This window comes from Chanodichthys erythropterus, chromosome 12 (assembly GCF_024489055.1).
Source record: "Chanodichthys erythropterus isolate Z2021 chromosome 12, ASM2448905v1, whole genome shotgun sequence".
Lineage (NCBI taxonomy): Eukaryota > Metazoa > Chordata > Actinopteri > Cypriniformes > Xenocyprididae > Chanodichthys > Chanodichthys erythropterus.
The window spans coordinates 20304593-20321739 of NC_090232.1; the positions used below are offsets into that span (position 1 = coordinate 20304593).

The 17147-nt window shown below is 44.2% G+C and overlaps 1 protein-coding gene across 6 annotated transcripts in view; it reads left to right on the plus strand.

Moving 5' to 3' along the window:
- Positions 1–17147, plus strand: part of slit2 (slit homolog 2 (Drosophila)) — a 119610-nt gene that overhangs the window by 84974 nt on the left and 17489 nt on the right. For 3 of the 6 annotated variants that reach the window (XM_067404021.1, XM_067404023.1, XM_067404027.1), the window contains exons 15-25: positions 34–57; positions 2657–2807; positions 3448–3522; positions 3620–3763; positions 4102–4245; positions 7013–7179; positions 7476–7608; positions 7862–7930; positions 9009–9080; positions 10432–10503; positions 10617–10688. In XM_067404021.1, coding sequence (XP_067260122.1) covers positions 34–57; positions 2657–2807; positions 3448–3522; positions 3620–3763; positions 4102–4245; positions 7013–7179; positions 7476–7608; positions 7862–7930; positions 9009–9080; positions 10432–10503; positions 10617–10688 — 1123 coding nt within the window. The remainder of the gene's footprint in view (positions 1–33; positions 58–2656; positions 2808–3447; positions 3523–3619; positions 3764–4101; positions 4246–7012; positions 7180–7475; positions 7609–7861; positions 7931–9008; positions 9081–10431; positions 10504–10616; positions 10689–17147) is intronic. The other 3 variants (XM_067404022.1, XM_067404024.1, XM_067404025.1) reach the window with 2 other exon arrangements.

The following is a 17147-nucleotide window of genomic DNA, read 5'->3' on the forward strand; positions in this document are numbered from 1 at the left end:
CTCTCAGTTCTCTGTATATCTTTCTTTGTATAGCTAAAGAGCAATACTTTATACCAGGTATGTTCAGCTGCTAAACATTTGTCTGTGTGTGTACTACACAAAAGCCTTTGGACAAATGCACTAATGCACGCAAATCACACACACATTATAATGCAGATGAAAAAAACCTTTTACAGTGGTGCTGTGTTCTTGTGTAGCACATGGTCAATCACAATGTTATTTTTATTGTCAGAATCTAATAATTTATTTAAAAATACATACATACAATGACTAGAACTAACTCTTCTATTATGAATCTAAGTTTTTATTTTGTTGATTAAAATAAATTTTTTTGTTTTGAAAATTAAAATGTCAGGGTGATAAAATTATAATGATATTATAATAAGAAAATGCCTCAATAAAATAATGAAATTATTGTTCGGGGTCGGTAAGATTTTTTAAGTCTTTGCAAGAAGTCTCTTATGCTCACCACAACTTTTTTATTTTAATATATTGTAATTTGTTTGTTAACTGAATTTTTAGCATCATTACTCCAGTCTTCAGTGTCACATGATCTTCCAGAAACCATTCTAATATGCGGGTTTGAGAATAGTTTTGTGGAAACTGTGATACATTCAAGATTCTTTGATGAATTGGACATTCAAAAGAATAGAATTTGTATGAAATATATATATATATATATTTCATACAATATATTGTAATGCTGTAAAAGCATTTACTGTCACTTTTGATCAATTTATTTTTCTTACTTTTATTCAATACCCCTGAATTTTGAATAAATATTGAATCCTTTCTTTAAATAAGGAAAAATCTTACTGAACCCAAACTTCTGAACTATAGTATATATGTAACCGTGAACCACAAAACCAGTCATAAGGGTCAGTTTTTTGAAATTGAGATTTACAGTATACATCATCTGAAAGCTGATTAAATAAACTTTTTATTGATGTGAATATCATCACATTTTTCATTGAGGACAATATTTGGTCGAGATACAACTATTTGAAATCTGGAATCTGAGGGTGCAAAAAAATCTAAATATTGAGAAAATCGCCTTTAAATTTGTCCAAATTAAGTCCTTAGCAATGCATATTTATTTACAAAATATGTTCATTGAACATATTCTTTACTTAATATCCTAATTATTTTTGGCAAAAAAGAAAAATCGATAAATTTGACCCTTATAACGTATTGTTGGCTACTGCTACAAATATACTTGTGTGACTTATCACAGTCCAGGGTCACATATATACTTTTAATATGTTTTAAACATTTTAGACATTTTTAGAGTAATTAAATTCAAGCTATTCTTAAAAATTATATAAAGGTGTTTAAAACCATAAATGAATACAAAGAGTTTATTTCTTGAAAGAACTTTTAAGAACTTGGCACTTTTGTTTTAAACTTAATTACTAATACAGCATGGTGGATTTTATAGTAAGCTGTTAGATGAGCAAACAAACAAACACATGCTGCATCAGTCTAATGTTAGTTTGTTGTCAAACCTTCACCAGCCTGATCATTGTCACTGTTGCTGTGTGCATGCTCACAAACTGCACATGGTGGCATGGATCTGAAACACGGGCTTTCCAGCATTCGTCAGTGTGAGGGTTTGAGTGTTTGTGTATTACATATTCTCTCTCTTCCTTTCTCGCACACACACTCAGGGATTCATCATATCAATAAGTGTAAGTAACTGACACAAAACCAGTAAGACGTCACCCAACAAGCCCCTCCCCCTCAACCTCAACCCCAGCCAATCACAGTCCAGGAACCCAAATATATGTGAAAATGTGCTCAGAGGTTTATTAAGCACACAATGTGAATTGAATGTGTATGTGTGCGTTTGACTGTGCGTATACCTGCTGGTTCATGTGTTTATTTACTGTACAAAAGCTGCAATATTCCTGCCACACTCTTCTGTTTCTCTCTTCTCTTTATCCCCTGGCATCTCTCCTCTATCTGTTCTCTTTCCATCATTCCTACTAGTTTATCCCAGCTAAACAAAGTAGTACCTCATTCTTTATATCTCGATCCTTTGTTTCTTTCTCTCTCTTTCTCTCTGTCTGTGTCTTGTGGAGGAAATTCAGCGGGGTTTTCCTTTGTGCTTGATCTAACCATGTGGTTGCACACTCTGACTAATACATGGTTCTGTCAAGCACCATGGAAGGTCTTGCAGCATCTACAGCATGGCAAGCAGAGACAACCTTTGTGTGTGTGTGTGTGTGTGTGTGTGTGTGTGTGTGTGTAGGTGAATGTTTTTTTTTTTTTTTTTGTCATTGTTTGAATGGATGTGCAGTTAAGTTTGTGTGTGTGTGTGTGTGTGTGTGTGTGTGTGTGTGTGTGTGTGTGTGTGTACAAAACACTCCAAAGTCATGGCTACTATGTCAGCATGGCTTTATGTGTTGTTAAGAGTGATAATACAGATAGCATGTTGCCATGGTGATAACTGAGTTTCCTCTTGTCTAGCACAATTAACATTTAATGTCCTCCCTACCAGTGATCCTTTACTTTTACCTCTCTACCTTTCCACCCAAACTTCTTTAATCTTATCTTCTATCTTTCTATCTACCTGCTGTTTCTCTCATACTCTTTTTTTGTGATTGTGTGGTGTGTAATGGTGTGTGTGTTTGTGTGTGTATGGTTATGTATGTAGGTGTGGAAGACTACCGATCAAAACTAGGTGGGGATTGCTTCGCTGACCTGGCCTGCCCAGAGAAATGTCGCTGTGAAGGAACCACAGTGGACTGCTCTGGACAAAAGCTCACCAAGATCCCAGAACACATACCTCAATATACAGCAGAACTGTGAGTGTTTCTCTCTCTCTCTCTCTCATTTTAAAGGGATAGTTCACTCAAAAATACAAATTCTGTCATCATGTGTGAAGCAAGTACTGTTAAGCTTCTGTTTGTTTACCATATTTTATGTGCTCTATGTGTATGTGTTCATTGATGTCTATATGTGAATAAAATCCTTTAAATCTGTTAACCATATAAAACAATCAATATTCTTCGAAATGCTCGGAATAAACCACTCAGTTCATATGGATTCCATGTACATTGAACTATTTGAAGCATCAAATTTTAGTGGAATGGACTTTCAGTGAAGGGACAGAACTCTCTCAGGTTTTATTAAAAACATTATCATCTGTGTTTCAAAGATGAATGAAAGTTTTGTAGGCTTGTAGGCAAAATGGTAAATAATTGATGATGTAATTTTCATTTTTGAGTGCACTATCTCTTTAAAACTTCATGTACATCCACTTGAGCACAAAAAACAATACAAGTTTATTTGTGAGCAGGCGAAATAATACAATTAAATTGAAATCTTTTGAAAAAGTCTAATTAAAGACAACCCTGCTGTACATTATGACTTATAAACAATATAAACGCATACAGATTAATTAATTGAGTTGTGTATTGTGTATTTGATTTGTTTTCCACACAGCCGCTTGAACAATAATGAATTCACAGTGCTGGAGGCTACAGGTATCTTTAAGAAGCTTCCTCAACTGCGCAAAATGTAAGTCTCTCTCTGTCTTTGTCATCTGTCATTATACAGTTTAAATGAGCATCATTAGAGTACTTTAATTACTATGGCAACTTGCTTTGTTTTACAGAAACCTTAGTAACAATAAGATCACAGATATTGAGGAGGGCACATTCGAGGGGGCCAGTGGAGTGAATGAACTTATACTGACCAGCAACCGCTTAGAGGGTGTCCACTACAGCATGCTGAAAGGCCTCAGCGGCCTCCGCACACTGTGAGTATTCGCACTCGATTGAAAATGCACATCGTTAGCCTCATAGCATAATTGCCCAGATCATATTTCAAAGGCAGATATCACAATTTGGCCAAAAAATGACTTAGGCAATTATCCTATGAGGCTAACGACGTGCATATTAGCTTCTTACTGAATCACAATTATGAATCATTCTACTGAGGAACATTTCAAAACGTCAGGGTTGTGAATGCAGATACAGTCAAAAAATGTCTAGGTATGATTTTATTCTCAGGTGTGGGCACGCTGGTTTATGTGTTCCAAACCAAATCTCATCTGACTGTTTTAAATGATTGTGTGTGTATGTTTGTCATGTGTAGGATGTTGAGAAGTAACAAGATAAGCTGTGTCAATAACAGTAGCTTTACTGGTCTGAGCTCAGTGAGGCTGCTCTCTCTCTATGATAACCTGATCACCTCTATGTCCCCGGGAGCCTTCGACACACTACATTCCCTCTCCACACTGTGAGTATCACCCCACAGTATCAACCATGTGTTTTATTTCAGTGCTGGTCCAAAACTAAGTTAACTGCCTTGCTACCTAAATAGCTGACTGACTTTTAGAGAGCATCCTAATCTTTATGGCCCATTCACACTAAGAACGTTAACTATAAACATAACTGTATTAGCATCCTCATCAACGCACTATAACATCTTGTAGGTGCGCACTGACGTTTTGTTGCCTGACACTTTTTGGGCCAGATTTGCTAAACGGGGCAAATTAGTGTGAGAGCACAATTCCACAAATGCACCAATGGGAGTCGCAAGTTTTGTGAGTGATCTACTGCTGACGTGCAAATCAAAGAACACACAGTCAAATCATTTACATAATGACCAATGCAATCTAACAAGAGCAGTGCAAATTAGCGTTGGGTTGCAAATAAGCTCATTAGTTGCGGGTCGACACAGACGCAACTTGTTACATGTAATCTGACAAATACGTACACACACACACACACACACACACACACAGATATATATATATATATATATATATATATATATATATATATATATATATATATATATATATATTTGTGTGTGTGTGTGTGTGTGTACGTGTTTGTCATGATTACATGTCTTCCTCTGGCATTCCAATGAAATTAATATGAGCGGAAAATATTTCCTTCCTTCTACATTTACATTTACATTTACATTTATGCATTTGGCAGACGCTTTTATCCAAAGCGACTTACATTGCATTATGCTATACATTTGTATCTGAGTATGTGCAATCCCTGGGATCGAACCCATGACCTTGGCATTGCTAGTGCCATGCTCTAACCACTGAGCTACAGGAAAGCTATATACCACGCGCTCTCTGTTCTCTGCAGTGTCTCCTCCTAGCAGCAACAATTGCAGCCTTGTGACAAAATGGGTTAAGACATGCTTTTTTGGGGGCGTTAAATAATGGCACAAATACCAGTAAATTGACTAGTGCAATCTTTAGTAAATCGTGTTGCATGATTCATTTAAATACTCTCCTTCCATAAATTTTGCGTTTGAAAGGGAAACTCTTACAAAAGCATATGCAATAAGGTCAGCTGCAAAAACAAATCAGTCCACACCTTTAACCTGCAATTTTGTCTTTAGTAAATCCCGACGGTAGTTTTTTTTAACACCAAACCCTGTTGAAAAAAAAAGCATATGCTGTTAGGTATGTTTTGAAGATGGCAGCTGGTTTGAGCTGGTTTATACTGGTCCTTAGTTGGTCATGAGCTGGTTTGAGCTGGTCCTGACTTGGAGCTAGTTGCTTAAGACCAGCTCATGACCAACTAAGGACCAGCATAAACCAGCTCAAACCAGCTGCCACGCTTCAAAACGTACCTAACCAGCGTATGCCACATTTTTTTCAACAGGGAATAAGGGTTTGCACTGGCACAAGCTGTTAGTAAATCTGGCCATAAATGCTTGTTAAAGTCAGGTGGATTTTTATTGTCCATCAATGTTTTTACCATTGTGTGTGTGGGGGGTGTGGTGTGACCTTCTCTATCATCCTTGGTGTGAATGGGCCTTTAAGGAAGTGACCAATATGGAATATCATTCCACATAGCCTTGTTCAGACTGTCAGTTCAGATCTGATTTTTGTGCATATCCGATTGAAATCAGATCAAATTTAGCAAGTGTAAACAGCAAGAAATTTACATTAAGTCCATTTCAAGCTACATTCATTTGTGGTTTAAATAAAGGAAAAAAGCCACACATACCAGCCTCCTACTGTTCTGCCGCTGCCTTATAAGATGCAGTAATCCAGCGTGGCGGCTACACGTTGTCATGTTGTAAATAAGACAACATCTGTATTGCAAATCCCTCCATGTTGCAGTTGTTGTTGTTGTTTTTGGCATATACCTACCAACGCAATGTCATTGCTATAGAAACCAATGCAGATATTCTGGAAAACGAAAGAGTGGCATGGACACACATTGTAAAAAGCGCTATATAAATAAAGGTGACTTGACTTGACACACAAATCGGATCTGAACAGTTGTGATACACTATGTGGACAGTCAATAATTTTAGATCAGATTCCAATCGGATACACAAATAATCGGATTTGGACTGACAGAGTGAATGTAGACTTTGTGTGCTACACAAATAGCATTTCATACAGAGACTTGGCTCAGAAGCGATTTAAATACAGTTTCACATTAGCATGTTGCTAAGCTAATGCCATGATACTCTATATAAGTATAAAACAAATCCAAGTATTCGGATAAAATAATTAACTAAAAACATGTACAATTGTTATTGTTATTGCTTTTTTATTAATAAACTTATTTATAAGTAAAATTTATATTTATAATAAACATTTCTCTCACCTTGTCCACCATCTTTGATTTTTTAAAGTTGCCTATGGTTGAAGATGATAGTGTGCCTATGATGCCTTAAAATGCTGCCTATATACACTCTAAAAAATAAAGGTTCTTTATTGGCATCGATGGTTCCTTAAACAACCTTTAACTTTCATTGAATGTTTCATTGTACAAAAGGTTCTGTAGATTATTCAAATGTTATTCCCACTAAGGGAAAAATGCTTCTGTAAAGAACTGCTCAATGAAAGGTAGTGCAAAATGTTAACCAAAAATGTTTCTTCTATCGCTGCGAAAACACCCTTTTCGAATTTTTATTTTTAAGAGTGTAGGTAGCTCATTAGGTTTTGGAACACAGCATTTCGTTGTAGAATGATTTGTTAAATATTTGCTACATAATTTTTCCTTATGCAATCCCACAGGAACTTGCTGGCCAATCCATTTAACTGTAACTGTCATCTGGCTTGGCTGGGGGAATGGCTCCGTAAGAAACGGATTGTCACGGGCAACCCCCGCTGTCAGAGCCCCTACTTTCTAAAGGAGATCCCTATTCAAGATGTAGCCGTACAAGACTTTGCCTGTGAAGACGGTACGGCTATGAGCGTGTGTGGGGTCATTTAGTCATGTGTGTGTGTGTGTGTGTGTGTGTGTGTGTGTGTGTGTAAAAAGATCTTGTTTCTAGCTCTTAATGGGGCTCTGATAAGATCTGTTATGTTAACTTGAGCATAGCTCTGTGTTATCTTTCTTCTACACAAACAAGCTTACAATAACAATCCCCCTGGCATAACTTCACATCAAAAAGCTCATTTCAAATTGAATTATTCTTTACTTCTGATAAATGAGAACATTAACATGATGATTAATTTTCTCTTTGTGTGAGCGCAGGTAATGATGAGAATAGCTGTTCACCCCTGGCTCGCTGTCCTGCCGAGTGTTCGTGTTTGGATACGGTGGTGCGCTGCAGTAATAAAGGACTAAAGGTTTTACCCAAGGGCATTCCTAAAGATGTTACAGAACTGTGAGTGTGCACCAACTCACTATGGCCTCAAACCTCACAGCAATTTCATAATGAATGGCCATTTTCAAAAATCCCCTTATCTGATCCAGGCACACCTTTTTATAAACCCAGCTGCCTCCAAAAACGCATACTTGATGTCTGAAACAATACACGGCTGCTGTATATACGTCTTTGAAGTTTCTCCCATTACACTGTTGCTAATGTGCTATTTCCTCTGTGTTTGAGTAATAACTTGTTTGTCTTTTTTTGATAGCTATCTCGATGGCAACCAGTTCACGCAAGTCCCTCTGGAACTATCCAATTATAAACACCTCACTCTCATGTAGGTACAGCCCTCTCTGGAGTCATCCAATCACAAATAGTTTGCTGTTATCAGGGCCCTGCCCCTTTTAAACTAGCCAGTCATTACAGACCTGCACTCTTTTAAACGGAGAGAGTTAGCTTGTACATATGGTGTTTGATCCATTTTCTCATCCTTCCAATGCCAGGAAATCCAAATGTTTGTAGCTTATTTCCTGCACTATTAGAGTGTTCCACAATATTCCTCCACCAAACATAACAAATGAATTAAGCACTATTGAACAACCATCATTACACACACACATATGCAAATCCATCAATTAAATATGACTAAGTATGAGTGATTGCTCATTTCCGCAGTCTAAATTAGTTATTTTATGCACATAAAAAAGATCAAAGACTTTGAAATATTGTTTTAAATAATTTATAAGACTGAAAATGTTTTTTGTAGGTCTATTATATTTTAACATATTGTATTATTTTCATAAATGCAAATTAAATAGTTTTATAAATCACACCTGAACAGAAAAGTCCATTTGAGTGAGGCGATGCATCAAGGCTGTTGAATGTTTCTGTTTATTGTATTATGACTTGAAGCCTAACACATAACAATTGTACATGCTTTGTGTTTGCTGTTTGCAGTTTTAAAGGTCACTGCACTGATAAGTTCAGCTGTCTGATTGTCCTAACATGGAAGTTCACGTGTGCATTGTCTTTTGCCATGCATTGAACCGTATAATGTGAAATGTAATATGCAATTTGGGTCAATTTTTGAAATATTTTAAATACATCCCTTCATCAGTTTATCATTTTATTTATTTATTTTTACTTTATTTTTAGTTGCAGTAATACTAGTTTGGCTTTGATGGAGTTACTGTAATGCAGTATAAAAACAGCTCATGTGAATTACAAAATGAATTTATCTTAAATATTAAGAATTTTTTTCTTTTTAATGCTGTGCAACATTTTGTTATTGCTATGTACCATAAATGTTGGCTTTAAGTGTCCGATTTTCTTGTGGCTCATAACACTCTGCCTTTGTTTGCGTGTGTGTGTGTGTGTGTGTGTGTGTGCGTGTGTGAATGTGTGTTTTCTTGCAGTGATTTGAGTAATAACCAGATCAGCACATTGTCCAACCACAGCTTCAGTAACATGTCCGAGCTTCTCACCCTGTGAGTGTCAACATGATTTATGGCTTCAGTTAGTATGTCTGTGTGTTTCTTGTGCAAACACTAGTGTGGTTGTGTATGTTTGTAGCTGTGCATTGTGCGTGTATGATTTTTACCAATTTTATAGTTCTTGAAATTATATGTGCACTTATGCAGTTTGTGTAAATACAGTGGCGTCATGCGCCTTTTTTTGAGGGGGCAAAAGTGGTAGTCCTGGTCAGTGTTGGGGGTAAAGCATTACAAGTGACATGAGTTATGTAATCAGATTACTTTTTTTAAGTAACTACTAAAGTAACGCATTACTTTTAAATTTGCAACAAAATATTTGAGTTACTTTTTCAAATAAGTAACGCAAGTTACTTTGTTTTCCCATTTATTGATTGATTTGTTGAGAGAAATCAGGAGTAATGCAGAGGCGTTGTGCACGCTGCGTGAATATTAAGGGTATTCCAGACTAGTTCTAAACTAAATGTGAGCATACATTCACTCATTTACTTCTCCTGGCAGCACAGCTGAAAGGCTTATTTGCCCTCTACTGTACAGGTGTGAATTTGCATTTTCTTCAGTCTGATGATTATTCTTTTCACTTTTGGTGTGAGAGGGCCTTAACATTTGACAAAAATACAACTTTTTTGTTGTTATAAAAACAAACAAACAAACAAACAGCAACAAACAGCCCAGATGAGAAAAGGTAAAACAAAAGTAACATAACACATTACTTTCCATAAAAAGTAACTAAATAACGTTATTAGTTACTTTAGTAACACTTTAGTATAAGGAATACATATTCACTGTTAATTTTGACTTTTCCCTCAATAAATTACTAATTTACTGCTCATTAATAGTTAGTAAGGTAGTTGTTAAGTTTAGGTGTTGGGTAGATATTAATAATGTAGAATAAGGTAATGTAAAATAATATTTGCTTAATAAGTACTAATAAACAGCCAATATTCTAGTATGCATTCTAATAAGCAAATAGTTAAAAGACCCTAAAATAAAGTGTTACCATTACTTTTTTAGGGAGTAACGCAATATTGTAATGCATTACTTTTAAGAGTATCTTACCCCAACATTGGTCCTGGTTCATTCGAAAAGCTGATTTGGTTTAAATTTAGACACATGAATGAGTGATTTTTAGCCATACCATTTTAGACACTTTTACTTAACTTATTATTAAAGATAATAATTTAATTATCTTTTTTATCTTTATTTTTTTTTTTTTTTTGGGAAATTTCTTTTGGAAGTTGCAAAAACAACTTGCCTTATTTATTTTTTTATTGAGTTTGTATGGCTTGACGCTTCTGTGTAAATATATGTTTTTGCGAGTATTGTAATATTTTTTGTTTCATCCCAGAATTTTAAGCTACAACAGACTGAGGTGTATTCCTGTAAAAGCTTTCGACGGACTCAAATCTCTGCGCCTGTTGTGAGTACCTTATTGATGTGTGCGTGTGTCTGTGTGTGTGTGTTTGCTATTAGACTTTGATTTATGTGTTTTGGACTTTCTTGGATGGCTTCATTTCTCTATTCTCTCTGCAGGTCTCTTCATGGTAATGATATTGCTGTGATCCCAGATGGAGCTTTCAAAGATCTGTCCTCACTCTCCCACCTGTAAGTACCTCAGAATGAACACACACATACACACACACACACACACACACACACACACACACACACACACACACACACACACACACACACACACACACACACACACACACACACACACACACACACACACACACACACACACACACACACACACACACAAGCACTTATGAGTGTACCAAATAGGTTTTGACAGCTGGATGTACTTTGGTTCTTTCTTTTACTCTCACACAGACACACTGAAACACTTTCTTTGTCTGAACTTGGGGCACTGCAGCCACAGATTGGTTGAGTTCTTGGTCTCCCACGATGACCCTTTTTTTTATAATTCCCATGGATCAATTTCACAAGTGTAATTATGACTGACAGCCGAGAAGAACAAATCTACACATTACCTTACACAAGAGACTGTCAAGTAGCTAATATCATAATATTTTTACATGTTTATATCAAAATACTAGCTCTAAAACAGCTTGCTCCCTCAGAGAGCATTTTGTGTGTCATGAAGTAACCAAAAGTAGTGACGTTTCAGGTGCGTGAGTTGTAAACTCCATGATTTCCACAGGTTTGACACATTTAGGCTTATTTGTGGACTGGGAAATGTGATAGGTGGGGATTATCACAATGGCAGCCAATCAGAGCAACATGGAGGAACTACCCCCCATCAAACTCACGCTCTGTTAGAACTCGATGATCTGAAGCGTGACAGTTCCCTATGAAACTTTATCTGCTAATGTCTCTGTTCCCTTTCAGTCGGTCACGTTCGACGTACGTCAGTAGTGACCGACGAATCGGGATATCGCTTAGAGAGCCCTATCATCTTCGTGTAATCTAAAACAAGCCAATGGAATTGGCGTGCGATATTTGCATAATGCGCACCGCCCCCGTCAGGTGTATATAAATAGGAAGCAGATGCAATCGCACTCTGTCTTTCGCTCCGGAGCCATTCACTGGTGTCCTATTTAGAAGACTCCTTTCTTCGTGTGTTTTTTTTACTAAAACACTGCCTCAGAAGAGGATCTGCAGGGAGCTTTGGTGCTGGTGAAGAGGGTACGTGCAGCGAGGTCGCGAGTGTCTGAGGAGCCGAGCTATAAGCTCTAAACTGCTGTTTTCACAGCAACACAAAGAGTGTGTGTGAGGTAGCGATTTGGGCCGGTTCCTCGGTGTGTCAGGGAGTGGTGTACCTGACACATCGCGTCGCTCCCTGGGTGCTTCAGCACGAGTGAGTTGACTTCCCCTTCTAAAAGAGCTTTACAGACGAACCCTGACAGTATGTCATTTCGCCTGTGCGTTACTGGGTGCGGTCGTTCCCTGGTCCCTGCTGATGGGCACAATCGCTGCATCTCGTGTTTGGGCGTTCAGCACGCTGAAGCAGCGTTTGTGGATGGTTCATGTTCCCATTGCGGGAACATGACCATCGCGGTGCTGAGGTCGAGGCTCTCCTTCCTGAAGTCTCAGGAAGCGGGAGTCCCCTCTCCTATGCCGCGTACGACCGTTTTTTTCCGGCCCCGGGAACCGGAATGACGGTACGGCGCTGTATAGGGAGGGCGACCTGAGGATAACGGTCAGGGCTCCCCCGTCGAGCGGAAACGCTCCGCAGGCCCCTGCCCCCTCATCAGCACCGCAACCCATCCTGCCGCCGTTGGTTTCCGCTGGGCCCTCTTCGGACTGTCCAGCCGTTACCTTTTGTGCGCCGGCGGAGGATCAGATGTCGATCGCTGCGTCGGAAGGCGAGTTTGAGTGTTCGGGGGAGGAAGATCCGGATGCGCTGCCGCCCTCCGGGACGGCAGCGTTGCCCGAATCGGATCCCGAACTCTCGGCTGTGCTCTCCCAGGCCGCCTTGTGTGTCGGGCTCGAGTGGAACCCTCCACCCTGTCCCGGCCCATCGCGGCTGGATGATTGGTATTTGGGGGCGGGTCGCGCTGGTCAGCCCCAGCGTCCCGCCCCAATGCCTTTCTTCCCGGAGGTGCACGATGAGGTGACCAGGTCTTGGCAGACACCGTATAGTGTTCGTTCAAGGCCTGGCCCCCCGTCCGCCTTCACCTCCCTGGACGGCGGGGCAGCCAGGGGGTACGCGAGGATCCCGCCAGTCGAGCGGTCTGTTGCGATGTCCCGGGCCTGTAAATTCTCAGCCGGTCTGACTGAGAAAGCTTACAGTTCCTGTGGGCAGGCTGCCTCTGCCCTGCATGCGATGGCGCTTTTGCAGGTCTACCAGGCAAAAGCGCTGTCGGAAATGCCCCAGGAAGGTCCTGACCAACAGCTGCTGGGGGAGCTGCGCGCTGCCACCGACCTCGCCCTCCGGGCAACGAAGGTGACAGCACGCGCTGTTGGTCATGCGATGTCTACCTTGGTAGTCCAGCAACGCCATCTCTGGCTGACCCTGGCGGACATGCGGGATGCCGACAAGCAGAGGTTCCTAAATTCCCCCGTGTCCCCGGTCGGCCTATTCGGCGACGCGGTAGAGAGCTTCGCCCATCAGTTCTCCGCTGCACAGAAGTAGGCTGAGGCTATCAGTCACGTCATGCCACGGCGGTCCGCTGCTGCCTCCACCCAGCCGCCCGTGGCTCAGCCTCAGCCCGCTCGTCGCCGAGGGCGCCCGCCTGCATCGTCCTCCGCCCCTGCTAAGACGGCAAAGCAGCAGCCTACACCAGCCAGACAGCAGGGTGCCGGTCGCGGGCGTGGTGCCCAGCCCGTCTCCGCTAAGCCCGGTGGTAAGCGTAAGAGCAAAACACGGCACTGAGACGGGCAACCTGGAGGGGAAGGATCTTGCTCTTCGGGAGAGTTTTCCACCATCTCTCCCACCCCCGGAGGAGGGCCGGGGGGAATTTGTGTTTGTCTGTCTACCGCCGCTGGCTCTCTGGAGTCCAGCGGTACCCACTTTTTCACAAAAAGAGCAGTTTCCTCAAACTCCAGGTCACAACAAGGGGTGTCTGTCAGTGTGCCAGGCTCCGCCTCGCCGCTGACAGCTCCCTCCCCATTCGCCAGCAGGTGGCAGTGTGATGGTGCAGACCGCGTCCCGTGCGCTGTCTCCCATGCACACTGCTGCCTCGCAGAGTCTGACCCCACTCCGGGCCGCCCCCAAGCCGTCCGGGTCGGGTCCCTCTCTGCCTTGCTGCCCCACCCCCGGTGCGTCTGTGGTGCCTTTGGTCCTGCTGGCTCAGTGTCTGGAAGCGTGGAGCACGCTCCCCAGCCTGTCCAGTTGGCTCATTCGTACTATCAGACTCGGCTATGCGATTCAGTTCGCCCGGCGTCCCCCGGTCTGCAGGGCTGTCCACTTCACTCCGGTGTCGTTGGACAGTGCTCCTGTTCTCCGGGTGGAGATTGCTGTCCTCCTGGCGAAGGGTACAATCAAGCCGGTCCCTCCAGCCGATATGAAGTCGGGGTTTTACAGCCCCTACTTCATTGTACCGTAAAAGGGCGGTGGGCTACGGCCAATCCTGGACCGTCCCCAGGATTGGTTTGCAGCAATAGACCTGAAGGACGCATACTTTCATGTCTCGATTCTGCCTCGACACAGACCCTTCCTAGGTCGGTCTGCGTTCGAGGGTCGGGCATGTCAGTACAAAGTCCTACCCGACATGGTTGTAGCTCCCAACCGGTTGGGTCTTCAGGTCAACTGGGACAAGAGCAAACTCGCCCCCGGGTAGAGGATCTCTTGTTTCGGTCTCGAGCTAGACTCGGTCGCACGGACTGCGCGTCTCACCGAGGTGCGCGTCCAGTCGGTGTTGAACTGCCTGAGCTCGCTCAAGTGCAGGACAGCGGCTCCACTGAAAGATTTTCAGAGGCTCCTGGGGCATATGGCATCTGCAGCCGCGGTAACGCCGCTCGGATTGCTTCATATGAGACCGCTTCAACACTGGCTCCGCGGCCGGGTCCCGAGATGGGCGTGGCAGTGCGGCACGCTCCGTGTCCCCGTGACACCGAGCTGCCGTCGCACCCTTGTCCGGTGGTTGGACCCTTCGTTCCTGTGGGCCGGAGTACCCCTCGAACGAGTGTCCAGGCACGCTGTGGTCTCCACAGATGTCTCTGCCACGGGATGGGGGGCCACGTACAACGGGCATGCAGTGACAGGTCTTTGGATGGGGCCTCAGCTGCATTGGCATACCAATTGCCTCGAGTTGCTAGCGGTTCGTCTTGCGCTGGCCCGCTTCAAGGAGCTGTTGTCAGGCAAGCACGTTCTAGTCCGCTCACTAAGCACTGCGGCCGTTGCGTACACCTACCGTCAAGGTGGTCTACGCTTCCGTCGCATGTTGCAACTCGCCCGCCATCTCTTGTTGTGGAGTCAGAAGGATCTGAGGTCCCTTCGGGCCACTCGTGTCTCAGGTGTGCTCAACCGTGCAGCCGACGAGCTGTCACGGCAGCATCTACTTGCGGGCGAGTGGCGGCTCCACCCCCAGGCGGTCCAGCTGATTTGGCAGCGTTTCGGCGAGGCCCAGGTCTTGCCTCCCCGGAAACTGCCCTCCGCCAGTGATTTTATTCCCTGACCGGCGGCACGCTCGGCACGGATGCCCTGGCACACAGCTGGCCCCCGGGTCTGCGCAAACATGCGTTTCCCCCAGTGAGCCTTCTCGCACAACTCATGTGCAAGGTCAGGGAGGACGGGGAGCAGGTTCTGTTAGTGGCTCCGTACTGGCCCACTCGGACCTGATTCTCAGACCTCATTCTCCTCGTGACAGCACCTCCCTGGCCGATTCCTCTGAGGAAGGACCCCCTGACTCAGAGACGGGGCACCCTGTGGCACCCGCGTCCCGATCTGTGGAACCTCCACGTGTGGTCCCTGGACGGGATGCGGAGGTTCTGAGTGATCTCCCGCAAGCGGTCGTAGACACCATCACTTCCGCTAGAGCTCCTTCCACTAGGAATCTCTACGCGCTGAAGTGGAACCTGTTCGTCGAATGGTGCGCCTCTCGCCGAGAGGACCCCCGATCATGTTCGGTCGGATCCGTGCTTTCCTTTCTGCAAGATGGGTTGGAGCGAAGGCTGTCTCCCTCCACCCTCAAGGTGTATGTTGCCGCCATTGCCGCACATCACCATGCAGTTGAGGGTAAGTCCCTGGGGAAACACGATCTGATCGTCAGATTCCTGAGGGGGGCCATGAGACTGAATCCTCCTCGCCCTTCCTCCGTACCCTCTTGGGATTTGACCCTGGTTCTCACAGCTCTCCGGGGTCATCCCTTCGAACCTTTGCAATCAGTCGACCTGAAACTAATGTCTCTTAAGACGGTTCTTCTGGTTGCATTGGCTTCCCTGAAGAGGGTAGGGGATCTGCATGCATTTTCGGTCGACGAAACGTGCCTAGAATTCGGGCCCGGTGCTTCTCACGTCATCCTGAGACCCCGGCCTGGATACGTGCCCAAGGTTCCTACCACTCCCTTCAGAGATCAGGTAGTGAACCTGCAAGCGCTGCCCTCGGAGGAGGCAGACCCAGCCCTAGCTTTGCTCTGTCCCGTCCGCGCTCTGCGCGTTTACGTGGACAGAACGCGAAGCTTCAGGACCTCAGATCAGCTCTTCATCTGTTACGGAGGCCAGCAGAAGGGAAAGGCTGTCTCCAAGCAGAGGATGGCCCACTGGATAGTGGATGCCATCGCCTTGGCGTACAAATCCCAGGGCGTGCCTTGCCCGCTCTGGTTGAGAGCCCACTCCACCAGAGGGGTGGCCTCTTCCTGGGCGCTGGCTCATGGCGCCTCGCTGACAGATATCTGTAGAGCTGCGGGCTGGGCGACACCTAACACGTTCGCTAGGTTTTATAGCCTACGTGTAGAGCCGGTATCCTCGCGTGTACTTGCATCCACTAGTCGGTAGACGTGTTGTACCCACTCTAAGTGTCGGCTTGCAATGCCATTCCCGCCACTGGCCGGATACGTGCATACTTTCACACCAGTCGCGTTCCCCGCTTGGCGAACCCTGTCGAGTTCCTCCGCCTCCCCCTTCGGCTCGGACATTGCGGAGTGTCTGATGCCAGGCCTACATCCGTCGCTGACGCTGTCTGTTGGCTGGGGCCCATATGTCGTGACCCCTCTACGTGAGCGGTCCCATATGTGTATTTTCCACGGTTTAAAACTCCCTACGGGCCGAGTCCGTGTCTTTCCCTTAGCAGAGCCAGCTCTGCTGTCACCTGTCAGATGAGTCTCCCCCTAACCAGGTGGAGCCATCCCAGGGACTCCATATGCATACTGCCCCCCCGGGCCAGTCCATGTGTGTATTCCCACGTAAACTCCTCCCCCATTGGGTAGGTAGTGGTCTCCGCAGCGTCCCTTACGGGTTCGCTTTCCCAGTGTGTCTAGTTTACTTAGTGGGTAGTGGTTAGACAGCAGTAGACTCTCTCGGTGTAAGCTCGCCCCCTTCACCGCCAGCCGGTGCTATGGGCGGCTGAGCTTGCGCTGGGCACTGGAAGGGGTTTCGTAACTGTGGCGCTTTAGTTGGGATCCCAATTCGTCGGTCACTACTGACGTACGTCGAACG